Here is a 27690-nt window from a genome sequence, read left to right on the forward strand (position 1 = left end):
TTTGCAAAGGGAGCTATTTGCCCAAAAAAAAGATGATTCAAACCAAACTTATTAGGCAACACTTTTATTTAAATAGACATTGGTTTCTTCACTGCCAAGTTTACATCTTCTTGCTCCTCCTGATGAGAGTGGCTGAGCCCATGGTCAGAGTCTGAAAAGCATAAGGAAGAAGGAAACACATTTAATTTGTGAGCAGGAGAGGCATTACATAATTCATTGAGGTAAACCACAAAGTGTGAGTTCTGGTAAGATGTGCCACACCTCAACCATCTCTCCTCCCTTGAGCTCTTGGATGTGGCAGAACTTGCCGGTTTTGCAGACCATTTTGCCACCCTCCATATTGACAATGCACTGGGGATCAGAGGAGGAAACAATGCATGTCACAGAAACCCCCAAAACAGGCATGAGAGACACTGTACACCTGTAGGCTCATTACTAACAAATAGTATACTTCAACATTTCATTTAGAAAAAAATACACACAGTTTTGCTGTTTACATGTATGTATACTGCACTAAATCAGACAAGAAATCAAAAATAAAAGGTAGTGAATTAAAGTAACGAACCTTGAGCTTCTTGCCGTCCATGGTGGTGATCTCAGCCTCCTTGCCGATGGTAAAGGAGTTGGTCACAGACTTTCCCGGAGTCTTGGAGGTGACAACAAAGTCATTGCCTTTCTGCTTGATCTCAGTAATTGGCTTAATGTCCTTGGCCATCTTGATGACATCCTCTGGGAGCTCTGGTGAGCAAAGCACATATGTTTTTGTTAAGTCTTGCACAGAAAAATTGGTCAGGACTGATGAATCTTGACTGCAAAGTTGTGTCCACTGTGTGGTTATGATAAATATTAGAACGGTGTGACCACATCAAAATAGCCACTTTGTCTTCAGCTACCAAAGATAATAGATGTATTCATATTTTTTGTATGTCTGTCAGAGTCCCTGGTTTTGTTGTCTCACCCATTGCCCTGAGGAACTCCTCGTAGTTCTCCTGGGAGTAGACCTGCCATGTTCCGTTGAAGTCCATGTTTTCTAGAAGATCTGGGTTCTCCTTTACCAAGCGGGGCTGGAGGCTGAGACAGCTGTGTGAAGCTCAACACAATGTGGAGGATGTGACTGTAGTGCTGCACCTTCTTATAGAGGACAGCAAGGAGGGTCCCAGAACTGTGTCTAATGAGTAACAAACCCCTCTGAAGTAATCACTGTTGTTTGAACAACCTGGAGTTCACTTACTCCTGTTTGGCCTAACCTCAACTTACACCAGAGATGAATTTAGATGGTCATTTTTGTCAGGTGTGTTCAAGCACTTTCCTGATAGAAAAAAAAGGTACAGATTTTCATATGTACATCATTCCGTGAAGGTGCTTTGGCTGTCATAGGCCAAGTTATTAAAATGCCAATTAGACACCATCTTGTGATGGGATCATCAAGTTAAAACAAATATAGGCCAGGGGCATAAAGTGGAGGGCAAGGATTCCTGTCTCTATTTCCTACCCACTTCTTCTGACACTCTTTCTCAGGCCACACCAATCTTCAAATTCTGCCTTATTTTGATCTCAGTAACACACCTGTAAAGTTTCATGCGTTGGGGGTGTATACTGAGGGGCCAGTGACTCCTTCCTTATGTCCTATCCCCCTACTTTAGATGCCCTTTTTCGGGCCACACCAATCTTCTAACTCAGCCTTGGTTGTGATTTCATCTACACATCTGTAAAGTTTCACGAGCCAGGGCGTGAAATGGGGTGGTCTGGGGCCTCTTCCCTACTTCCGGCACCAGACCATACCCATCTTTACAGTCGGCCTTCATTCTGATCTGCACTATACATCTGTAAAGTTTCATGACTACATCTTAGACGGTTGTGATGCTGGCAAAGTACTGGTACAACTGTGGCAGTTCCTGCTACAATAGGTGTTGCCAGGATCACATTTTGCCCTGATGACACACCCCCACACACATAACAGACTCACAAGGTAAAAACAATACAAGCCCCTCGCTTTTGCAGCTAATAATCATTTGCATGATCCTCACTTACTGTAAAGTTTGAGGATGGAAATCTGCAGGATCACAATGAGAAAATGATTTATTTAAAACACCATTACCTTTATCCACATGCATTTTATTTCAGGACTCATTAAACATTAATAAACCTAACAAATGTCTGCAACCTCCACAGAGTGTCGTTGAACCTCCTAATGTGAGTCCACCCAACTGACCGGGGCCCAGTAGTAGGGTTAATGACCCTACGGACTGTGTGCTTTTAAAGTGCAATACAAAATCTGTGCTTGCAAAATCATACTCAAAAAAAGTTGTAGACCACATCTGAATAAGGATATTAATATATAATATGGTATTAGTGTTCATAAAAATAATACACAAGTTACAATCACTTGAATTTGCTTTATTCACAACACACAATCAAATGACAATGATTCACCTAAAGCTCTCCAGTAACAGAGTGTTTTGCAGTTTTTGTGATGACAGTCTTAGCGAACACTTAAATCAAGACAATTATCCAATAAGGGTAAATAATTAAATGTTACATTAACAGCAGCACAGGTAGAGAGGAGTCAAAGTCAGCAAACTGGCCATGTCATGTCAGTTACAGAAGCTATAAAGCAATCTAACCTGCTGATTAATGTGCTTCCAGCTAATTGTAGCCCATTTTACCTAACATACAGTCACTTATGGTAGCTATTAGCAACTAGCTAATGTTATCTGATGTGAACCTGTTTTTGGTTAGATGCCTGAAGTAAGATCTGTAGTTCACACAAGATTAAGAGATTTAACGTTTGGTTGTACAACATAAAATACTTCAGTAAATACCAGACTCATGAATTTATAGGTTTTTGTGTGTCTTAAAGAAGGTGGTTGCTAACTTTTGACACAGAACTTATTTTCTGCAATAATCCAATATCCTATGGAAAATTCCCATTGAACCAGGGTGATGGTAACCTCATGTTGACCTACTAAAAGATGTCATCCCTGCAGCACTCGGTTAGGATGCAACAGACCAAGTAGGCTAAGTCTGTAGCAGCAAATCCTTGGAGTGTACTGAATTGATTAATGGTGCATTTTACTGCTTATGAAGTCAGCTTGTTATATGCTGGAAGAAAATGACGCAATTTCTCATTTCAAAAGATACATGGTCTCACTTTAATAAAGAAACAGTATTTATATCGAATGTCCATGAAGGCAGCTAAATGAGTTTGACTAACAGGTCTTTGCAGTTCTGCATCTCCATCACAGGCTGAATGTGACATTTTTATGGCATGCACTGTCTAGCAAATTAAATTATATCAAGTTTGCAGACTATAGGAGATTACTGTTTTGATTAAACATAAGTGGACATTTTTCAAAGGCTCAATAAGATCTCACATGCTTAGTAAAATTTCCTAATGAACAATCCAGCATCATTCCATCCCTATGTTTGTTTTCCTTGTTCTGCCTATGTAGAAAATTCTCAGTCTAAAGCACAAAATCCCTCATTTCTGACTCAGCTTTCAGTCTTAACCCATCATCACTGCGTGTGCTGGTGGTATCTCTCCATGCTTGTAAACACTCACGGTCACATCAACCGTTTCAGAGCCATACTGGTTGCGCACACAGATGCTGTATTTTCCAGAATCTTCCAATGTGATGTTGTGGATGGTGATGGTGCTGCATGTGGGCTCTTTAGTGATGGTAAAATGGGTCTGATCAACAATCTCCCTGTCGTTCCGAAACCACATGATCTGTGGGTGTGGCTCGCCCTCGATGAAGCACGTCAGACACAAAGTCTGAGGACAGGATGAGGAGCAATCAAAAATCATAAATTATAGACCACAAAAATGTTAAAATCTCATGGATGTGTCTCTAAATCGTGTCTGTAATGTTTTTCTGACAGTGTCGTACCTTGCCCTCCATGATAGCCACCACATCAGGAAGACCCTTTGTCACTTTGGCCCGATCTGAAACAAAACAAGCAACATTAACTCCCTGCATACAGCCACCATGGGATTATTTAACCTACACTGTGAACAGAAATAATTCAGGATTAACACACAATATGTGACTCACGTTTCTCAGCAATGGCTGCTTGCCTGAGGGATGAGAAGAAAGTGTCGAATCAATATGACATTGCACAGTATCAGACAACAATAATCTCAGTTGAGACATTCTCAGTGAATGGTTTTCAACTCCATTACCTCTGTTTGCTCAGTGCATTCTGTTAGTGTCACAGCAAGCCATGCTTGATGCATCATCTACTGCATGTTGTGCAGCACTTACTTCAACCTCTGGTGCTCCAGCAAGGCATCAGCAAAGGCTGAAAATAATTAATAATCAAACTATTACCATATGTGCTCTGAAATCTTCTCTTTTTAGATCTTTAATGTCAACATGTTTTGTCTACCCACCTTGTCCAGACAGGTCAAGAAACCGCTTGTGTGTCTCTTTGCCATCGAACATCTCCAAAGTGTATTTGCCTTTATCATTCTCTGTTGGGTTAGAGATTATAATCCAGACTTCCTGCGCATTGCTACCAGGCTTTGTCCTGGCTTCCTGGTCAATCCTCTTCTCCCTAAATGGACAGAAATATAAAGTTATTCTTTGCTACTGCTTTGTATGCTTTAGACAGACTTTCAAAAACCAAATCCATACCAAAACATGCATGTTAAAGACATACTCTTAATTTTCCCTTACACCAAAGCACTGTGCTCAGATCTATAGTTGGTTCTTTGGTCACTAGACACATCCAACACTGCTCCTGGTAGTTATGATCAGTTCAATGCGAAAAAAACAAAACAAAACAAAACCAAGTGATGTGTCCAAAATGTAGCTGGCAATTAAACACCATCTTTTCTTCCTTTTCATTGCAACCTCATATTTTTCAGTCAGAGGAGAGTAATGAAGGACATGGATGGATACATGAATGGGCCTACCAGGCACAGGCCTAGGGGCCCAAAATGTCAGGGCCCCCTGGCCTTCACCTCAAAAATATCGCTCAAATTAACACGTACTGACCAGAAGAGACTAAAAATGACCAAGAAACCCCCCATAAAAAGACCAAAAAAGAGACACAAAGCAGCTTCAAAGAGATGCAAGACAGCTACAATTAGATACAGAGACTCACAATGATCACAAAAAGGGAAAAACAACCACAAAGAGACGCAAAACAACAACAAAAAAGAGGTTAAACAGCTATAAATTCTGTTTGTCCATCTCCTATGACAGAGATGTGGTGGGGCCTTCTGCACATCTGTGTCCAGGGGTGAATTGAAAATTCAGGTATTTTTTCAGCTAGGGCTCAGACTGGCAGGGTTGGGAATATCTGAGGGTGGACATCATAGAGATTTTCTTCAGTCACTCTTTCATAAAAGCGATCTTTAAAGTTTCCAGCAGGTGGTGCTAGTAGCCTTACTAAAGAAAGCAGTTCCACCATAAACCATGTAATCATTATGTTTAGGTGTAACTACTATAGTTCCTTCAAGTAATTGCAATTCTATTAAATCTAATGCAACTGGATCTTTCAAATCTTTCAATGTGATGACACGTACATGCATGTTTAAGTGTTTAAGCTAAGAAACAGTTTTCTGGAGTTGCTTTCTCTCTTGCTCTGTTATTTTACACGTCTTTTTTAATCATTTCATACACATCTATGGAGAATGTTTCCATTAAAACTTTTGGCCTCCTCTTTAAGTTTAAATAAATTTCTGTGGGTATCAACAATGTTTGGCTGCACTGAATTATGTGCAATGTTTATGGATTACAGCAGATAAGCAGGATGAGTCAGGTGTCTCAGTGTCCAGATGTGTCCCAGCTGCCATATGAGAACATTTGCATGCAGACATCAAGATCAGGTTGTACTTTCACATTTAGATCTCAAACTTTTTAAGCTGTCGCTAGGTGAACTTTGATAAGCATTTCAGAGGCTGAACTTTAGTAAAGGAGCCCCAGACATTGCCACCATGAAGAGAAATGTCACAGCAAATTAATATACCTCTTGCCTCCATTGGGTTTTGTGTGTGTGTGTGTCTGTGCAGCAGTCAGTATGTGTGGTTTCCTTTTTATGGTCTGTGGTCTCTGATCTGCAACTGTGGTTGTGTTGTTTGCCTACAGTACCTTGCACGCCATAGAGTAATCTGCCATGCTGGTCAGAGAGTTCTGCAGTATTGTGTGCATCGTCCTGTCTTTAGCTTGGCATTTACAGTGTTGTAATTCTGTGACAATCAGTGAACAATGTGACCTTACTGCTGGATGGTGCTGAAGCCAAAACGGACACTTTATAAAACTTAAAAAATACTCTGCTATGACCAAGATTTTGTTTAACACCATTTTTTCACATAGAAAGAAAAAAATGGGGTCGGGGGGTGATGGAAGCAGATCTATGCTGTCTCCCTTAAGTCATTCTGGCCTCCGCCCACTGCTGTTGCTTGGCATAAGTTGACCAGTGTAAGACAAGTGCACTTCAAGATGGTTAGTGTTAGCATTATAGGAAACATCGGAGAGATTCGGCCATACATGTTTTAGTTTCAGTTACACTCAGACCCAGAATCAGATGAGGAGTCTGTTGTGCACCACAATCAGTGACTAGCAGATGCATCAGAATGGTGAGTATAGTTCAGGCTGTTCTCATGCACTGTTTGTACGTTTACCTACAAAAGGTAGTGCAGCAGAATTTGTACATAACCCACTTAATTATGAAACACTAAGTTGTATATAACCCACTTAATTGAGAGGGCTGTGATCATGTGACTAGTGCGCTGATGGGTGTAAAGATGGAAGTAGTATAAATAGTGAAAGTTTGCATAAGGAGGCAGGTGGGGGTGGTGGATTGGTCAAAAATTACAGGACTTTTCCCCAGGAAATGAAGTTTGAGTTATTTCACGGTACATTGTCAACATGTTTCTTTTTCTGAACTTAACCAATGTAACTTTAAGTTAAGTACGTAGCTTTACATTAAGTACATAACATGATGACACCATTTATCGGGCACTAATTTGTTGGATATCATATGAAACAGTGTATGTCATTTTTTCTTAAGATTGGCTATCAAACAAATGGTTATATGAGGATATATTGTGTAGTTAGCATCTTTTCTTTGTTTATGTTGTTTGTTAGCTTGTTAGCTTGTAGGATAACTGTCAGCAGCTGACATTGCATTAGTGGTTGTAAAACATACTATAATATCTGCTACGATATTTCGGTGTGTTCACATCGGTCCAGTTTGCTGTCAAATCTTTTACTATGCTAATGTTAACTCAGGTGTTCCCCCCGTTGATGTGTGTTTTCCGTATCAGACAGCGACTGACCTTCATATTTGTGACATACCTAACCTAGCTTGCCCAGTATACATTTGAATCTCAGATTTTAGGATATAAGATGTATTAGGGGCGGCTGTGGCTCATGAGGTAGAGTGGGTCGTCCACTAATCGGACGATCAGTGGTCGATAGTCGGCTCCTCCAGTTTACATATTCAAGTATTCTTGAGCAAGATACTGAACCCCAAGTTGCTCCTGATGGCTGTTCTATCAATGTCTGAGTGTGTTAAAGTGTTAAAGTATGTTAAATTTAGCTACTTTTCATTTGCTTTCCTGTGCAGGTGTTTACGCACATAATTATTTTCAGTATATTCATTCAGGCCTTACTTAAAGTTGGTCAGAATTTAAGTTAAGTTTGGAACACTTTGTCCTCAGTAGCAGCTGCACATAGGGTGTTGGGTCAGAGAGGTGCTCTACATGTGGACTCACTTAAAGTACCAGGTGGTCTTCAGGTAGCTTATGTAGTATTTGAGTGAGCAGTAGAGCTTGAAACCCTCAGCGGTGCTCTGAATCTTCAATGGGCTGGCCGACAATGCTGCAGAGATAGAGCAAGAGAAGGCAGCGCCCCTGGTTAGTTCTTATACATTTTGAGTTTCCTTGGCGATTTGAATTTAAACACATTAATATTCTGAAACAACCCTCAACACAGTTAATTAACATGACTTTCAGTTGCATTATCCTCATCCCAACACAGCACACCTGCTGTAAAAAACAAGTCATTGGCACATTTCACAAAGATAGAGCTTCCAACTGTGAATAACTCACCACACTGTTTACTCAGCTGCTGGAGAAGCTTGTCATACTCTGTAAATAAAAAAGAACAATTAAGCGCTCAGGCAGTGTTTTATATTGCTTTTGGAACTCAATAAATACTAAACGCAAGATTAGAGGTAGGTAGCTGAATACTGAGGACACGTAATGAGATAAGAAGGGGGAAAACTAAAAGACATTAATCGGCTCACTTCCATTATGGATGGAAATGTGCCAGCTGAAATGCACACAGGAACAAATGGGGACGACTGTTTGTGGAGACTTGTTTGCTGGTGACAAGGTCGGGTCTCACCGTTATCCCGTAAGTTTAAGGTGCTGACATCCTCTCCTCTCCCATCTGACACCACAGCTTTGTATGAGCCTGTCTCTTTCTTTGTAACCTGAGGGGGGACCATCATCAGCCATATTAAAATTAAACATATTCATAGCTTCTGAAATGAAATATTGATAACTCTGGAGCACAACCAAATACTTAAATTCAACTTTTACTTAAACTTAAAATACAGTCCAAGGTGAACCTGGAAATTCAGTACAGAAATCATATAAACATCAACTGTCTGTTTATCCTGGTCCCCTCCAAACCTTAAAGTCTGAAAACAGAGCAGAGTCATATTGGATACCTGTGAGATGGTGAACGTGCTCTCCCCTGATGACTGGTTATACGCAACTTTGGTCAACGGCGCACCCTCTTTAAACCATTTGAGTGACGTGTCCTTGCTTGTATTTGTCACCTGTTAGGGGATAAATATACCATACCTGGAATAAGAGTGTAAATGCTATCCTCTTAAATTGACTGGTTTAAAATTAATTCATGTCATAAAAGCATGTTTACTCTTGAAAAGAGTAATAACTGGTTAAAAAAAGTTACAGAAATCAAAGCAGTGGTTTCCAACTGGTCCAGATATGGGGTCCAGATTTGTCCTCGGCCATTAGTTCAAGGTCCACGCAGTTAAATATATTTAGCATTATACTTGCATCTGGCCATATCTTCGAGCTAGTTTGCTATCTCTGTTAAGTAGCTGTCACACTCTAAAGCAGGAAAGAGCACTCCAAAATAAAAGCTCTGTACAGGAAATGTGTGTTTTTTACTAGCTTGACAAGTTTGCGAGTCACTTGCGGTCCATTCAAAATGGACCCATGACCCACTTTTGGACCGTGACCCACCAGTTGGGAACCACCAATTTAAAGGAAAAGTTCTACATTTTGGGGACTGCCTTTATTCGCTTTCTTGCAAAAAGTTAGATGAGAAGACTGATACCACTCTAAAAGGTTCGTCCATTCAATATGAAGCTGAAGCCACAAACCAGTTAACTTAGCATAAAGACTGGACACAGCTTGCCTGGCTCTGTCCAAAGGTAGTCTGACTCAGCAGATGTAGACTGTGGCTATAAACCTGCCATTGGCAGGAACATTTGGATTTTGCTATAAGGTATGGCTGCTTTGCTCTTTCAATAAATTGCTGTAAAGGTCTACATCAAATAACTCAACTTGTTAACGCACTTCAGAAAAGCCCAGACTCCATCTTGCAGGACTCTAACGCCTGATGTTGATCCGCTTTGTAACACGGCCGGTTGGAGTTGATTTGCCACACGTTTTTACTCTTACATCGGCTTGTCGCAGTGACTGACTTTACTACCACTTCACACAAGGTTCTCTGATATCTTGTAATAATGTTCTGCAAGAGCCATTTACAATTAACAAACTGTCTGTGGTTTTAACAGGTCCAGTGAGCTCCCCCAGAGCCGAGCTAAAGTACAGTCAGGCTTCACCTTTAGCGTACCAATTATCAACTGTTTTTTTTTTTGTTGTTGTTGGTTTAATCACACAGTCAACATGTCTGTTTTTTTCTTTCGCAAAGAATTAGCCATTTTAATGACAGTACTCACCTCCTTACATGCAAATGTTTCACCAAAACTAGCCCCCCACCCACCACTATTTTGCAAGAGCACGGTCACTACATCCTGGGCTTAGTGACGACGATGATGATTGGTTTAAAATAACACAAACAAGCCACAACACTTCTTCCCCTACAGGAGAATGATAATGCATGCTTCCAGAACTTTCTCTAGCACTGACGCAGCGCTGGCTACATGAGACTGGTCCAGTGCCAACAAAATCTGCCTACCATCACCTCTAAAGTTCACTTATTAACATGTTACATCTTGTTTGTTTGACTTGTACAAAAACTGTTACTGTGCTTAAACAACTTCACCCAAGTAACCCAAAATGTTGAGCTACTCCTTTCATTTGTAATACTAAAAGGATAACATTGTTGTGGCTCCAAATTAATTTAGGAACACAAATTTACACCTGTAAAAGAAGTAATTTCATAAGTAATAATTAAACATGAAATCTAAATGATCTAAATATGATGTTAGGTTAGTTCTCTTGTTGCATGTAGCAAATTTCTTCTGTAAAATGTAAAAGTACCTTGCACTTTATAATCACTTCACAATCCTCATTTACACTCCATGACAAGTATTCCTCGAAATACGGTCCTTGGAAAAAACAGAACACATGATTATCCCTTTAGAAACAACAACCATCAGACGGTAATTTATTTGGAGTAACCACTGAGACACTAATGCATCATAATATGGCAGTTTGTGGCAATTACTGCAAGTTATGGCTGTGTGATAAAACAGAGAACTGACAGTGACAGCTGCCTGGGAAAAGACTGGTGGGACTAACAACACCAAGTGGTAAACAATTTTTGTATTATTTATTATTGAGTTAGTCTGCAGGAAATATACAAAATGTGGTATGTGGCCTCTGAGTCTCACGTGGACTTTGAGTAGTAGACATGATGTGAGATAGTCTGTTTGCGCAAGGGGACACCGGGACATTGGCCTCTACACACAAAAGAGTTGTATAGTTTCTCCTTATCGCATCTGAGAGCTCAGGTGATAAAAACACAGAGTTCAGTAGCACAGGAAGCTCCTGTTCTTTCTCTATGTGACTGTTTAGTTAGAGAGGTTTGTCAGCTGTGTCACTACACACAGGTCGTCAAAAAGCTGTTGCAACTACTGAATGTAATTGTATTTACTATACAGTATGTTTGGAGACTTCTTACCAGACTTTCTCTGATGGTCACGTCGGTTTTTAGCAGCCTGGGCCATCGTCTGACGAAACTCTGACAGAGATAGAAACAGAGTGCAAAAACACAGAATCACACAGGTCGTATGGGGAGACGTGATGATGAGGTGTTACTCCAAAAAGTTCTTATTCACATTTTAGGAAGGGTGTATGTATGGGCGAGGAATTTTTGAGTGACAGTGGCCAAAAATCAATAGTAGAATTAAACAATCCATTGTAGAAACAGATAGAGAAATAATCAAATGAATTATGAACAGGCCATTGCTGTATAAAATATTTTCTCTGCTGAAGTCATTGTGGCACAAATCAGCTCCCTTAATTGTTCTTGAAAGAAGGAGGCAATTAAAAAAGTTGGATATCTGCCATCCAGAAAAATCTGCATCATGAATACAGACTTCCTGAAATGTGATCTCTTGCAGGACATGTGAATGTTAATGAAAACTGCAAACAATAATACCATCACACATTTTGAACTCTTGTGACTCCACCTTTCTTATCCCAAAAACTTAATCTAGCCCCATAACTGATATCGCTTTGATTTATAATTAAGAATTATCTGGTTCTTGTGGGTCCTGGTGGTCGAGTGATTAAGATGCATTACATGTAATTGCAACATTATTAGTCCTGACCTGACTCAGGCTAATCATTTTCTGTTTTTACTCATCTTTAGTCCAAAAAATACCCAGAACAGGAGCAGATCAGTTTAAAAATGAAAGACACACACTGAAGTTATTGCATTTGGAGACACCAAACAACCGCCACAGTTTACAGTAATCAAGGTTGTCCTCTGATGAAAGTAGCTCGGGAATTCCAGGGAGAAAATGCAAATGAGCTGCTTCATCTAAGTAAGTAAGCTTTTTTTTTTTTTTTTTTTTAAAAAAAAAAAAAGCCACAGTTGTACACCAAAGCATTTGCATTGCAAATTGTATTTTTTAGAAACTAGTTTCACCAGATATTGGATGTTCCATCATTTATTTATCTATTTAATATAAAAACCCCCACAAACTTTCTTCATATTTTCCTAAAATAATGAATCCCGTTTATGTGTCTCAAAGGGTCATATCTTTGGTTTTAAAAAACAGATAATAGTCTTTTTTTGGTTCATTTTATTTCCCGACATGAAGACCTAAACATTCAAAGTCCTCTCTACTCAGCCAGGAATAAAAATGTGGTGGGGAAATTTTGATTTATTTATCCATTGTAAGTAATTACGTGAGCGTGAATGGTTGTCTGTCTCTCTGTGTCAGCCCTGCGATAGTCTGGCGACCTGTCCAGGGTGTACCCTGCCTCTCACCCGATGTCAGCTGGGATAGGCTCCAGCCCCCCCGCGACCCTCAAGAGGATGAAGCGGTTAGAAGATGAATGAATGTAAGTAATTACAATTTAATAATAATAATAATAGGATAGTTCCTAAAGTTGCTACGGAACCCAAAAAATTCACAGAAAAAGGACAGAGGACATGACCTCAGTGGCAACTACAGCCTGAGTCTGAACCAAACACCCAGTTTAAAGGGAAGTTACATCACTTTCAGGAAGTAACGATAACATTTTATCACTGTGTCAGTATAAATTGAGGTAGTGCAATGTTACATTTACATTAATGACTGGTCTGCTCTTTTGCTCCTCTACATTTGTGCTCGTCTTTTCAGTGGTGGAGGAAGTACTCAGATCTTTTACTTAAGTAAATGTAGTAATCACTATAAAAAAACGCTGTTAGAAGTAAAAATCCTGCATTAAAAAAATTACAAAAGTATTAGCATCTAAAAATCCTTAAAGTACCAAAAATAAAAGTAATAATTAGGGCAGAATGGCTCATACATACATACATACATACACACATACATACATACATATTATTCCCAACTTGTCAAACATCAGCTCTTCGTCAGTGGCCCTACATGTCCAACTATGACACTCTCATTTCCCTGTTTCATCATCAGTTTTGGACAGTTTTGGGTAAACATATTTGTTTTAGGTTTCCTTCCTTTGGTTTTGGCAACAAAAGCAAAAGGTTAGGTTTAAAAAAAACATCACGGTTTGGCTTTAAATCAGTATATTTGTTACTAATGTAACGTCACATGTCTCACATAGTAGCACACTACGTTGTTATTAAAATAACGTTTGGGGGTTACGGGTTAACAGCTCTCATTAACTTCTTTGTTCTACTTGTTGCATCACATTTTGAAAAAAATTCTTTGATAAGGATCTCAAATCTTTGTTGACAGTTCTTTTATATTTGGCTAAAACGTGCATCTTGCTGTGATGGTCTGCTCCACAGGTCCCCATGGTTGACATATTGTTATCACAGATATCAGCTGTGCTTCCCCCTGAGAAATTGACTTATGATCTCAATAATAAATCAGACAAGTTCTGGCAATTTTGGGAACCATTACACTCTTTCCTCCAGAAACTCTGACTTGCTTATCCATGGAGAGCAGAAACTGATTGCTCCATCTGTTGATGTCAATACCACTTTGTTGTACAGTCTCTTTTTTGAAAACTCATTAGCTTATTCATTCTTAGTTGTAATGTACTGCAGCGTTTGTTCTTTCAGGGTGTTTTTTTTTTTGGTATGGATATTCTTTACTATACCCCTCTGTCTTGTCTGTCTTTATGTATAGGTGTTGTTTATGTTGGTTGGCTTTATTTGTTTATATATGTCTGTGCTTTATTTGAAAAATCTAATAAAAAGAAAGAGGAAAAAAAACCCTTTTGGTTTCATATGGGACACAAATAGCAGTCTCCCGGGTTAAAGTCCAGAGTTTGTTTGACCCATCCACCTCCACTGCCACCCACCCACCCACCCTATGTGGACTATCTCACTGTTTATACTACTACTTTATAGTAGTTGCTTGGAGTATCAAAAAATGCCCCTGCCTAGTGTGTCTCATACTGCTGCCAAAGGGAGCCTCTGTGCCTCTGTATCTGATGTAGAAGGCCATCGACCAAGCTGCTGTATTTGACAAATTGGGAGTAAAATCAAGGTGGCTATTGATGCATCATTGTGTTCATCACTTTAATGTTGCAGCTGGTAAAAGTGGGACTAATTCTAACTACCGTATATACAACTGGGTATTCATTAATTCTTTTTCTGTAACTGCTTATCCTGTTGGAAAAAGGGCCCATCCTAGCTCACCTTGGGCGAGAGGCGGGGTACATCCTGGACAGGTCACCAGACTTTCTATTGCCAGACTACATGTCTTTGGATTGTGGGAAGCGGCTGGAGTACCTCTCTGAACCAGGAATGTAACTAGTAACTAAAGTTGTCCAGTGCATGTAATAGAGTACATTTGCCTCCCAAATGTAGTGGGGTAGAAGTTTAGAGTAGCATAAAATTGAAATACTCAAGTAAAGTACAACTACCTCAGTACTCGAGTAAATGTACTTTGTTATATTCCTCCAGTGCATCTTTCATTGAGGTACAGTTTGTACATGACAACTTAGTGTCAACTGAGTGAACAACTTACTGTCATCCACAAAGACCAAAGTGCACTGGTTCTTGGCGCGGCCGTCCTTCAGCTGAGCCGTGTACGAGCCCTCGTCCTCTGGAGTGAGCTGGTCAAACAGTATCTCCACCAGACCTTTGGCCCTGTCAAAGTTGATCTTACGGTGCTGCAGAAGAGCAAACAAGCATTGCCACACACATACAGTGCAGTACACATGAGTTCATGTGCAGACAGATGAGCCCAGATGGCAGGTAGACACGGCGTGTGCAATCTACGGTGTAGATGGGTAGTTATACAGAAAGAATATAGTGTGAATCAGAGCATGAAAAGGGTCTGAAATGACAAAATACACTCTGAAGACAAAATACTTCACACACAGAAACACAAACAAACAGTGAGTAGCCTTCAAGCTCATTTTTATGACTTATATGTTCATCGAGATAAGTGTATGCCTTGCATGTTGATAGGCCTCAGCGCTGGATGTGATTTGTGATGTATGGCAAGCCTGAGGGCCCTAATCAGCTAAATGGCTTTTGAATTCACAAACCTCAGCTGTGATCATTTAGAAATAACGTGTAATCAGTACTGTTCAGATGGAGCCCTGATATTGGGAAATAATGGAATAAATGAAAATGAAATAGAAGCGATGAATGAAAGCTCCTGAATATAAAGCAGCTGGGCAAAACATAGACACACAAAAATGTATCTGACAGAGTCGTGAAAGCACAATAAATATACTGTGTTGTGTTTGCTTTCACCCTCTGTGGACACATCAGTGCACGGTTCAATAACCTTGACGGCAGCGTTGATTATTTTTAACTTGGTGTCACAACACATATTGGTGCTGAGGAGGGTTGTTCACATTCAGTTAGTGTTCCTTGATGATTATACTGTTTTGTTTTAGGTCATCTGAGGTCCAAATGCACTTTAGAATAGTGAGTGAAATTCATCATGTTGCTATTTTTCATATCCATTTCCTGCTGTAGCATTAGGCCTAAATTATTTTGTCAATAACAGGGTAAGAAGGACAATTTTGTTACTGTTTGTTGCAAATAGCATTGCTTTCACTGAAAAAAAAAAAGAATTTGGAGGTCATTTTTAAGATATGTGAACACATATTACATGTCCAGTGTGTAGGATTTTGGGGGTTATATTGACATAAATAGAATATAATGTACTATGTATGTTTTATTTAGTGTTTGAACACCTGGAAATAATAATAATTGTGTTTTCGAGGTCAGAGGAGAATGGCCAGACTGGTTCAAGATGATAGAAAGGCAACAGTAACTCAAATAACCACTTGTTACAACAAAGTTCTGCAGAAGACCATCTCTGAACCAACAACACGTCCAACCTTGAAGCAGGTGGGCTACAGCAGCAGAAGACCACACCAGGTGCCACTAATGTCAGCTAAGAACAGGAAATTGAGGCTACAGTTTGCACGGGCTCACCAAAATTGGAAAATAGAAGATTGGTAAGACGTTGCCTGGTCTGATAGTCTCGATTTCTGCTGCGACATTCAGATGGTAGGGTCAGAATTTGATGCAAACAACATGAAAGCATGGATCCATCCTGCCTTGTATCAACGGTTCAGGCTGCTGGTGGTGTAATGGTGGGTGGGAGATATTTTCTTGGGCCCCTTAGTACCAACTGAGCATCCTTTAAACACCACAGCCTACCTGAGTATTGTTGCTGACTGTGTCCATCCCTTTATGACCTCAGTGTATAGCACACCCTGTCACAAAGCTCAAATCATCTCAAACTGGTTTCTTGAACATGACGATGAGTTCACTGTACTCCAATGGCCTCCACAGTCACCAGATCTCAATCCAATAGAGCACCTTTGGGATGTGGTGGAACGGAAGACTGTCATCATGGATGTGCAGCCGACAAATCTGCAGCAACTGCGTGATGCTATCATGTCAATATGGACCAAAATCTCTGAGGAATGTTTCCAGCACCTTGTTGAATCTGTGTCGCCAAGAATTAAGGCAGTTCTGAAAGCAAAAGGGGTCCAACTCGTTACTAGCAAGGTGTACCTAATAAAGTGGCTGGCGAGTGCACATTGCTCCTTTAAGTGCTTTCAGTGCTCTTGTAAGTATGCAAATGATTTGTGCAAAAGAATGCCATATGAAATACACTAACAGAGGGGACATATGTCTATCATGTCTAAATATATTCTACATATCAAGCCTTACATGTACACAGTAGTTTCAAAGAGCCATTTCAGCAACTGCTACAGACCCACTGTTACCCAATGACATACTGATGATACTGATGATTTATTGCCCTAAGAAATGAAGAAAGCTGTCCAAACTGTCTCTTCATTCTACCTTTACTTTTCTTTGGCATCCAACCAAAACTGACACATTCACCAGATGTGCGCGCTCCACCTTAAGCTCAGTTGATCCTCCTGTCTCCCAGACTTTGTGAAATTATCTCAGCTCCCAGACCTTTCTGCTGCCTTGAACACCTGCTCTTCATCTCTTGTTGGCAGCATCTTTGCTGCCTTTCAGGATGTTTATTAAAACACTAATTGCTGTTTTCGAGTCATAGTGACTTGTCATATTCGCAGCTGTATGCGCCTACACAGTGTTACATAAGCCTTGTAGAGTTGCATGACATCTGTGCTGTTTCCTACTCTTTCAACATTAGATCGAGAAACTTTAAAGCCGCGTTTTTGTCACTTACTTAAAATATTTGATTTGATATTGTGAATTTTATGAATGGAAAGTTTTTAGCCTGATAATCAGACTGAACTGTTGTTTGGTTTCACTTCATTCCTTCAGCTTGACAGTGTGTTTATGTTAGCAGATTTCCGCCAGGGAGGGGAGGTATTTTGTTTGGGTTTGCTCTAACCAATCAGCAGTGAGCGCTGTATCTTACACACATCCTTTCCTGTCAACATGGAAGCCGTGATAACCAGTGGTGGGAAAAGTATTCAGATCCAAGCAGCTTTTTAGCTGTTGTAGCTGATCTAGGCTTTTTATACAAGGTCAGATAGTTTAGTCACAAGATAAATCTAACAAGTCATGAGATAATTTATCAGGTAGGAAAGAGGAGAAAATAAGTTCTGTGACGCAAATATGTTTTGTATTATTCTCCAATCTCAATCAATGTTTTTCTTTGCACATATGTTGGAGAGTTTTACCTCCTTAGGCCTCAAGCTGATATTTAAAGGAAACCAAATGAGAGCTTTAAGGGGAAGTGTCCCTTTGGTCGAACCACTATCAACTCATTGATCCCTGCAATGTGAAATGTTTCTTTAAAGGTTTATGTGACATTCAGAGTATTATTGTAGCAGCAAACCACGACATAGTGGAGTGATGGTGTCCTAAGCAGAGAATGAAGTCACACTCCTTTGTCTGAGCTGCTCTGTGGTTTGTTGTGATAAGCTGATCCGGCCATGCGTCCATGTTAGTGCATGTGTCTATCTCACTGGCTAGTTCAGTGTTACGCCGCCGCTTTGTACTCTGCTCATACAGTGGTTAGCACTGATATGTGTAGTGCACACACCCTCTAGTTCCCCCTTGGTTAACAGCGTTAGCTCTGGCAGTACTGTTGCTGTTGTTTAATGCTGCTTATGGACTTAACACTGTTAATGGCTAGCCGACGGCTCAGCCACCTCCATGTCAAAGAAGTTAAAATAGCAACAGGCAACACATTCTTTACATAGCGTGGTCACCATTTTGGACAGGATTCTGCGTTGATTAATATCAGAGTAAAAGCATAAATCATCAGTTATGTCAGTCATGAATAAACACAAGCAGTGTTCCACAATTATCTGCCAAAATTATCAGAGTAGTAGTCCAGAGCTGGCCTTTTGATAGATTTCCTAGTGATACTGGCAGGTAATTATCCACAAAAAATTACAAGAATAAACACTAAACTAGTGCACATGTTGCAGCTAAGCAAGCTAGTCCTTACATTAGCTCAGAACGTTAACATCAGTTCAGTAAGCTAGTCCTTATGTTAGCTTAGAATGTTAATCAGTTAAGCGAGCTAGTCTTTACGTTGGCTTAGAAAGTTAACATCAGTTCAGCAAGCTAGTCCTTACGTTAGCTTAGAATGCTAACATCAGTTACGCTAGGCTGACCAAACGTCTTCTTTTGCTCGGACATGTCCACTTTTCACGTCCCGTCCGGGGGGGGGGGGTTATAAACTGGTGATAACAGTTGTGTGTCACACAGTTGTTACAGTTACAGGGTATTTAACGGGACGGGCGCGGGCCGTGGGTGTTTGAGAGCGGGAGGCGGGAGGTCCGACGCTTCTAGCGAGAGGAGAGGGAGACATAAAACAAAATAAGATAAAATAGGAAAAACCTGTCTCCCTCTTTTATTTTATTTTCAGCGTTTAATCAAGGCGGAGGCGGGCGGCTGGAGGTCCGAGACTTCCAGCGAGGGGAGAGGTAGAAACAAACAGCCAGCGTGTGTCTGTGTGTGTTATGTTCAGGTGTTGTCACGTAAATAACAGTGCCCAAGCAATAAACAGGACAGACAATAGGATTTTATTTATTTTTACACTACATTTTCACTGAAAGCTGACCAAATCCGACCCGAGCCCGAATACAATTTATAGCTACATTTTTGACCAAACCCGCCCGACCGGTCGGGTACCGTCAGGCTTGGATCGCCACACTCTAGTGTGTGTATGTGTCCCCAATAGAGGCCTATCTGAATTTCTGTCTTTGAGAGATATTATTTTGTAATATAACTGAATTTTCTATCCATACATTTTAAATATATTAAAATGATAAGGCATCTTTGAGTAAACTCTGCGAGTATCATTTAAATAGGCTATGTCATGGCCGGCCGAATGTCCTCTTTTTTGGAAATCAAACTATGGTCACCCTAAGTTACGCAAGCTAGTCCTTATGTTAGCTTAAAACGTTAACATCAGTTACGCAAGCTAGTCCTTATGTTAGCTTACAATGAAGAAAAACAGAAAATTTCTGAAAATCCGCCATCAATAGGTCAATTTAAATTTTCTTGTAAAGTATATTTTTAAGTGATGAATCCAATACAACTGAATACAACTGTAAATTATCATTATAACATAAATGTATTCATGAATCTATTGTGATCTCTCCGTTTATAGTTTATTTTGACTGTAATTTGTAATGGAAATTAATACCCTTATTTCTAAAACCTTTTCCATATATTTCTTCATCTTTCACAGTATAATCATGGCTGCTAAACAGAATTGATTTTACAAGGTATTGTTGCATTTATTGCAAAGAAACAGCAATATCAATGTCAGCAGTGTGCCAACAAGCAGCTAAAGAAAGAGAATGGGAAAATGTTTCTAACTGTCATTGCCCTTGTTTACTTGCAGTTTAAAACAGATTAATCCCCTCATATAAGTAGAAATTGCATAATTTACAAATCTCTGTTAATGCGAGCCAACCCAATGGTGTGCTAAGCTAAATGACTGTGAAAATGTAGTATAGCATTTCGCACGCACTTCACCACCATGCAGGGGCGAAATTATTTGCATATGGTTTGGTGGGTTAAAATGGGCCCTGCAAATGTCTCCTTCTACAGTCTATTAAATGTCCAGAACTGGCAACCATGAAGTCAGGTTGACAAGGTTAAAGGACTCTTATCTAACTACAGTAATACCTTACCTCACAATACAGACGTTTTTTAAGAAGTGTGGATATAAAACCCTCTAACCCTGACAAGGTTAGTGACATGCTCGTACTTTCTGAGCTGCAGTGTTGCAGGATGACCTGTGCAGCAGTCCTTACCGGAGTGCTGGAGATTTCGTGGTCATTGAAGATGAGACGGAGCTCAGCAGCATCACTCAGACTCTCAGTCTGCAGCCAGAGACGTACTTCACCTTTCTCTGAAACCTCCACCTGCCAGCCTGACTTCAGAGCGATCACTGCCAAACAAACAAACAGAGGGCATTTCAGGACATGTGTAATTTCTCCTAAATGTCAGTTTTTTTTCCATAATACAGCACAATGTCTTTGGTACATACATGGATTTCTGACTTGCCAGCTGAGTTCTTTGAGTCTTTCAAGGTCTACGAAGAAGTAAAACAAGTAGCAGAAGGTTAATTAAACTTTGAACAGGACCTACATTTCTTAATACCGACATATTGTCAAAGAACAATGGCATGCACGTTTCTCCTTTTAAGCTGAAAGTTGATTGAGAATAAATGCTTAGTTGGACGAGTGACCTTGTGGAAGTGGTTGTGAGAGGCATAATTATTTGCTTGAGAGAAAAGCTTGATAACCCTTAAAATTAAAAGTCCTGCTGCCGTCAGCTTTTTCGATAACAGGAGACAACAGATGTTGAACTGTGCTCCTGTGCCCGATATGAAGTTGTGAATAAGACAAGACAGTCTCCTCACCCTCTACTCTCTTTTAGTTTACCTTCAGCGGTGAAGTCGTAGCTGGACGACAGCTCCGGGTCGTCGCTCATCTCCACCGTGTAGAGACCCAGATCCTCCTCAGTGGGGTCTGTGAAGGTGAGGACTGACCTGATGGACAAATTGAAAAACAGACAGATCCATCTAGTAGAGAGCACCTTGGGCTTCTTGTTTATCTATCCATCCTGCAGCAGTGGGTGATGTAGGTGCTGTTTTGTGCTGTCAGCCATCAGGACTCACAGTACTTTCTGTCCCAACAGTGTTATCCCAGTGCCTTACAGCCAGCTGAACTTAAAATTAAATTACTGTTTTAAATGATATCAATGAGTGTGAGAGCTGGCATGCAGGCTTCCCTAAAGCTAAAGGAAGGGATAATTAAAAGAGACAGGCCTTTAGTAGGAATTCCAGTGAGAAATACTCCAAAAAACACATCTTACGTTAATATAATCTCTATTAAAATCCTGTTACTTAAACACATAACAAAAGTAATACTGCATATGATATTCTATCCCATGGCCCTGGTTACATTGAAATTAAAGCTGCAGGGTAAACTGCATTTATTGGGTCACTGCTGAACAAACCAAAGACAGCACCAAAGGGACAGTTCGCCCCAACATATTTTTCCTCTTACCTGTAGTGTTATTTATCAGTCTAGCGTGTTTAGGTGCGAGTTGCTGAGTGTTGGAGATATCATCCATAGAGATGTCTGCCTTTTCTCAAATATAATGGAAGTAGATGGGTGAAAAACTCAACAGCAATGTCTCTTTCCAGATATCATGAGCCAGTTATTTAAGATAATTCATAGACCTTGTTGTGAGCAGTTTCATATGGGAACTATTTTCATTCTACCTAACTACACCCGCCAACAGTATCACCAGGCAGAAGAAAGCGTGCACCTACTGCTAGCTCACCTTGCACCATGAGCTAGCTAATGTTATAGCTCAGCTGAGGAGGATGCAATGCACATATTGTCATTAGTAGATGCACGCTTCCTTTTGTGCGGTGATACAGTGGTGGATGTAGAAAAGACAATAGTTCCTATGAAACTGCTCACAACAAGTTCTGAGTAACCAAGTCATGATTACTGGAAAGAGACACTGCGGTTGAGTTTTTCAAATGTATTTTTTAAGGGCTGTCAAATTAATTTTGATTAATTAATCACAGAAACAATAACGTTTAAAAAAAAAAATCAAAGCTGATGAATCACATTCTGTGGTGCCCTTTGACCCAGTGCATTATTGAAGGCTTTGTCACATGATGAAGGCAGACGAGACAGTGCTGCTTGGCCCCATGAATGGAACATTTAAAACATGCCTAGATGGACGAACTAATTCCCTTGCCAAAGGGATGACAATGGACTGCAGACCAGTTTCGGTGGTAGGGGACAATTGTGTCCAAAATCCAGCAGCTTTGATGTATGCGATTACTTTAGATTAATTAATCACAGACCATGTAATTAAGTAGATAATTTTTTTTAACCACTTGACAGCCCTAATTTTTTTAGGTGCTTTGAGCTCCACAAGCTGAGCGCTGTCTAGTTTCATTATATTTGAGGGAAGGCGGACATCTCTACAGCAGATATCTTGAACACTCTGCAACTCACACCAAAACAATCTAGACTGATAAACAGCACTACAGGTAAGAGGAAAAATTAGTGTGAAAAGCACAGAGATGCTGAGCGATAAAGAGGACTGAGCCTTTCTAAATATCACCTCTTGTTCATGTAGACAGCCACAGGTTTCCTACATACAGTGTTGCACATGAACAACCCTTACGCGTTCTCTTTAATTTCTGCCTGAGCTCTCTCAGGGTCAATGGGCTCTGTGTAGTCTTTGCTCCACAGGAACTTGCTATCATCGTCCGTCTTATCGGTCTCGTAGCTCAGGAATATGAAACCATCATCATCCACTCCAATCTCAATGTCTTTGGTGCCTAAGGATGAGAGGGTTGGTTAGTGTGGCTGCAGTGTGCTGCAGACATCATCAGCAATTATGTTTACTCTCAGCAAGAAATAAGCGTATATCTACTCAGTTAAAGAAGGAAACTGATAATTACTATACAGTTTGGAGTGTGTCAATGCTTTTCCGACTATTATGTATTGTATCTCAGGTCCTGCCGCTCCAAAAAGCTGTGGAGGTGATTTTTTAATTACAATATTTGTGTTTCTGGAGCAGTGATGGCTGACCTGGTTTTGTCTGAACTGTGACCGGCTCAGTGGGCAGAGAAGCAGAGCCCACTCCAGCCTCATTGACAGCCAACGCACGGAAACGGTAGGTCTGACCCGTCTGAAGACCTGACACCTGGGTGTCATCAGAAACACATCAAATATTTACACATCATTGTCATAATTCATCAACCATAGTATCACAAAGGAATGAAACACTGAAGCAGGGTAATAATAATTTACTGGCATTTACACTATCAAATACAATTATACTTTATCAGGTAATTGATAAATTATAAAGCATGATTTAAAAAAACAAATGCATGAGTGTACATTTAGTTTCTGTTATGCTGAAGTGAAGCTTTTAAACATTTTCACAGCTTCACTTACCTTGTAATGTGTGTCAGAAATCGGCTTTTCATTCAAAGTAGTCCAATCGTCAGACTGGTCACCCTGGCTGACTTCCAGGAAATAGCCAGTGACAGGGCTCCGTCCTTCGTACAGCGGAGCAGCCCACAGCAGCACCAGGGAGTCGTCTCTCACCTCCCTGACCTCCACATCATAGGGACAGCCTGAAAGAAAGGACCAAGGGTCACAGACAAGCTGTGTATCAGGGTCAATGCTTTTGTGCAGGGGAGCTTCGAGTGCAGAGGAACAAAGTGTTTGTGTGGACAAGAAACTGAAAGCTCACACTGAAATGACCTAAAAGAAAAATATCAAAACCAACCAAACTGGTCATTTTTGTCACAATGGGAAGTCACAACAAAAACAAATCAGAAAAACAGTAGCGTCAAAATGAGTACAGTGACTTTCCTTAATCTACCCCCACTGACTCAATGCCGGCACTTGGTAGTTAATTTGCTTAATGATTTTCGGTCACTTTTAAATTATTAACGGCACAGAGGAAAGCCCATTTGCCAAGATTAATGAGCTGGGCTTTAAAAGTGGCGTGTGTGAGAGAGCCTCTCTCCATTTTCAATATTAATGTCACAAGAAGCTGATAGAAGCCGGGCCAGAACTGCTGTCTGCTCAACATACAGGAGTGACTTTGTGGGCAAGTCTGTGAGTGTGTGTGTTTGTAATAACAATGCAAGTGTGTAGAAGATTTCCACTGGGGGATAGGGGTTGCATGGCCCCCTCACTTTTCAAAATCCTATTTGTGCTTCTCCACTTTTATTGTTTCAGGTTAAAATCTCTCTAAACATAGTCTTTTTACTGTCCAGCCACCACAGTCCAAATAAGAGAAGAGATGAGCTGATAAAAACCTCTTTGTCTTCCTAATGTATTTCTTATCATGTAATGTAATGTATATTTTTATTTACAGTTATTATTCTCCTATAAAGATACTTGAATAAAACATCAAAGATAAGACAGTGAAGGACAAAATTCCTCATTAGAATTTCTATCAAGAAAACTAAACATGATTTTATGTATTGTTACTGTATGAACAATACAACACAGATCAGTGTAGAATTTTTATTTTTTATATTTCAATGTTTTTGCTATACTGCCATTAATTGGGAAAAGACCATTACCAATTTATTCATTATTTCTTAAGTGCTAGATTAAAGGAATACTTCTCCCTCCAAACAACCATTTGTATATCAGTTATTCACCCAATGTTCACATTGAATTTGGGAGGAAAACTGTTCTTATCACATACCTTCAGGGTGAACAAAGAACCCAAAAACTGAGAAAATTCTTGAGGAATTTATAGGGGTCCACTGTTAAACAAGTTTACAAACTCTTACACAACTGCTGTAAAATCCAAGTCTCACTTGGATCACTCTATTGGCTGTCTGTCCATCCTGGCAGAGGGATCCCTCCTCAGTTACTCCTCCTGAGGTTTCCTCCATTTTTCCCCATTATAGGTCTTCTTGGGGAGTTTTTCCTTATCTGAAGTGAGGGTTGTGAAGGATAGGAGGAGGTGTCGTATGCTGTACAGATTGTAAATCTCCCTGAGACAAATTGTGATTTGTGAAATGGTACAATATAAATAAAACTGCCCTGACTTAAATCTGTTTTTGTTCACCACCTTTCAGAGCACCTACACACAGGGTGACAGGTGATAATGGATCCAGTGTCTTGCACAAGGACACTTCAGCAGCATAGACAGATTAGCCACCACCCAGGGCAGTAGTAAAGGACAAGTCATACATATGCAACACATAATGAATTCCACAAACTACCTCTAACCCGAGCCCATCATTTTATCTTTTATTTCACAGCTGTGTTACGCACTTCACCGCTGACCTCTGCCTCCATTCTGCAATTTAATGGCATAATATGCAAATATCCCGTTTTTATTCAGTTGCTCCGTTTTGACCTGATCTATTTTGTTGTGAGATGACCGTATGCTCTTTTAATGGTGTAATTTTTAATGAAAAGAAAATGTTAGTGAGTAGTAATGGGTCATCCAGGTGATGGATGGCCATTGTATCCATCTTTCCTTCCTTTCCAGGCCAGGGTCAGTTAACTCACACTTTGTGAACTAACAGCCTCAAGAAGAAACTGCAGGTCAGGGTGGTGATAGTGGAGGCTTCAATTCTCAATGCTCTGAGGTAACTTAATTTAGAAATGATTAATTCTAATGTTAAAGGTTCTGCATGCAACATTCAGAGCATTAATACAGCAGCAAACCACCATTTCCTGTGTAAAGATATAGTGGAATAATGGCGTCCTGAGCAGATAATGAAGTCATGCTACCTCTGTGTGTCATAGTCTGAACTTTTCCATGATTTGTTGTGGTAACCTAAGCCAGCCGCATGTGCATCTTTGTACATGTGTGTATCTCACTGGCTAGCTTACCTGCTAACCAGCAGCTCTGCACTATGCTCATATGACTGTTGCTGCTGATACTGGGATGGAGTTGTTGCAGAAGCGTAGCACCCACCCTTTGGTTCCCCCCTTATGAAGTTAGCACTGTTAGCTGCTAGCCACTAGCTCAGCCACCTCTTACTTATCGCTGTTTCAGTTGGATGTTTGATCTTCACTGTTTTCAGATCCATCTGCTGACAAAGGAAAGTTTCTTTGCTCCCCCAAATCTCATGTACATACCATGAGTAGACATCTTGTATCCAGAAGGTAAACTTTTGAAATGACAAATATTTGCATGTTTTTAATTAATGAGGCAAAGGGGTTAATGCCATTTTCTAACCAGGAAAATTTCATTTTTTTGTTTTGGAAAAACCTTAAAGGACACAAGTTATGATTCAAAGTGACTCATTTTTATGTGTCTTAACACATGTTTGGAGATGACACTTATATAATCATACCAGCAGTGAGCAAAACAGTGTGCTGGAGTGTTTTCAGTTGTATTCCCTCTGATGCACCTGTCACACTTTTCGGTGTGCAGAGAAGCATTTTCAGTATAGTTTCTGAAAGATTTGAAAGGGAATCAACATTTCCAACTCACCTGGCTCTGGCATCGTCCACTTCTCACACAGGAAAGCTTCACTGGGCTCAGAGGGCTTCCCGACGCCGGCCATGTTGGCAGCAATCACACGGAATTCGTAAAAGTGTCCACTTGTCAGGTTGCAAACCTGTGAAAATATATACATAGACATAGAAAGGTTGATTCACTAAGATGATTAAGAAGGTTTTACTGTTCTCAGAGTCAAGCTGAAGGCAAACAGGTGCAGATTACAGTATGTACATTTACATTGTACTCTATTCAAAGAAGACAAATGGCTTGAAAATATCTTGTCCAAACCAAAGTTAGGGACATGTGTGAATATTAAAAAAAAAACAAAAAAACAAAAAAAAAAAACTGTGCTCCTGGATCATACATTACATCTCACAGCTCACAGTTGTACAGTTGAGAACTGCTTTTTTTTCTTTGGCCACTGAGGTGGCAGAATCCAAAGTGTTTAGGAGTGAAAGTGTGACTGATGACTGCCAATTTTCCATTAAATGGTTTGACAAATCCCAAAGGTACAGATGATCAAACACCGTTGTTTAATTTTGATGTGTTTAAAGAGACAGTTCACCCCAAAATAGAATTACATATTTTTCCTCTTACCAACCATATTATCGCGCAGAAGGAGGTGTGCACCTATTCAAGGACGAAAGACTCATTAAATGTTAATGGTGTCCTCCTTGGCTGTCTCAGTGGCTTAGCTAGCTCGTTAGTGCTACATGAAATTGAGCATAGCATTAGTTCAGGCAGGACACGATGTCAACCTCAGCTCACATCCCAGCTACATGAGCTGATGTCAAGCAGACCAGTCAACTGATGGAGCAGCTGATTGATGGAAGGGAGTCAGCTGATAGATCACATCTCATTCAGGGCCCCCCTTTTTAAACTGCTCTGGCCTGCCTACTGTTGCTGCTTCCTCTGCAAGCCGCTTTGCAACCTGCCTCCACCCCAGCTCCTCCTTTTCATGCTGTGTCTGTATTATCAATGTCATTTCTGTTTGTCATCGATGCTGCTCTGTTCTGTTCGCGGGGGGTCTTTGCTGCTACTCTCCGGCTTTCCATGTAGGCGCATGGAAGGGCAGGGAGGTTTGCTCTCTCTAGCGTAAGGCTTTCCACATAGG

The 27690-nt window shown here is 40.3% G+C and overlaps 2 protein-coding genes across 2 annotated transcripts in view; both read right to left on the minus strand.

The window, feature by feature from the left end:
* Window positions 1-48: 48 nt before the first annotated feature.
* fabp10a (fatty acid binding protein 10a, liver basic) lies at window positions 49-1117 on the minus strand. Its single transcript, XM_049582703.1, has 4 exons — window positions 959-1117; window positions 566-738; window positions 262-351; window positions 49-151 (listed from the first exon to the last, which is right to left on the minus strand). The coding sequence occupies exons 1-4, from the start codon at window positions 1023-1025 to the stop codon at window positions 101-103; spliced, it is 381 nt and encodes a 126-aa protein (XP_049438660.1). The 5' UTR covers window positions 1026-1117; the 3' UTR covers window positions 49-100.
* Window positions 1118-2435: 1318 nt separating this feature from the next.
* The window catches only part of myom3 (myomesin 3), a 98530-nt gene continuing 73275 nt past the window's right edge, over window positions 2436-27690 (minus strand). The window contains exons 19-37 of the mRNA XM_049584096.1: window positions 26568-26694; window positions 23543-23724; window positions 23174-23288; window positions 22764-22920; window positions 20993-21099; window positions 20596-20640; window positions 20360-20496; window positions 14632-14776; window positions 11142-11201; window positions 10499-10566; window positions 8689-8799; window positions 8361-8448; window positions 8063-8101; window positions 7727-7832; window positions 4394-4557; window positions 4266-4302; window positions 4056-4078; window positions 3891-3946; window positions 2436-3775 (exon numbers count right to left, since the gene is read on the minus strand). Coding sequence (XP_049440053.1) covers window positions 3506-3775; window positions 3891-3946; window positions 4056-4078; window positions 4266-4302; window positions 4394-4557; window positions 7727-7832; window positions 8063-8101; window positions 8361-8448; window positions 8689-8799; window positions 10499-10566; window positions 11142-11201; window positions 14632-14776; window positions 20360-20496; window positions 20596-20640; window positions 20993-21099; window positions 22764-22920; window positions 23174-23288; window positions 23543-23724; window positions 26568-26694 — 2037 coding nt within the window. The 3' untranslated portion in view covers window positions 2436-3505. The remainder of the gene's footprint in view (window positions 3776-3890; window positions 3947-4055; window positions 4079-4265; window positions 4303-4393; window positions 4558-7726; window positions 7833-8062; window positions 8102-8360; window positions 8449-8688; window positions 8800-10498; window positions 10567-11141; window positions 11202-14631; window positions 14777-20359; window positions 20497-20595; window positions 20641-20992; window positions 21100-22763; window positions 22921-23173; window positions 23289-23542; window positions 23725-26567; window positions 26695-27690) is intronic.

The sequence above is a fragment of the Epinephelus fuscoguttatus genome, linkage group LG8, assembly GCF_011397635.1.
Source record: "Epinephelus fuscoguttatus linkage group LG8, E.fuscoguttatus.final_Chr_v1".
Lineage (NCBI taxonomy): Eukaryota > Metazoa > Chordata > Actinopteri > Perciformes > Serranidae > Epinephelus > Epinephelus fuscoguttatus.

What these genes read in the sequence shown, in the direction of transcription:
- fabp10a (XM_049582703.1), bottom strand. Translation starts at nt 1,025, where the DNA reads ATGGACTTCAACGGAACATGGCAGGTCTACTCCCAGGAGAACTACGAG. An exon ending in TGGACGGCAAGAAGCTCAAG is followed by an intron (nt 352 to 565) that starts GTTCGTTACTTT and finishes TCTGATCCCCAG; the next exon opens with TGCATTGTCAATATGGAGGG. An exon ending in AGGGAGGAGAGATGGTTGAG is followed by an intron (nt 152 to 261) that starts GTGTGGCACATC and finishes TATGCTTTTCAG; the next exon opens with ACTCTGACCATGGGCTCAGC.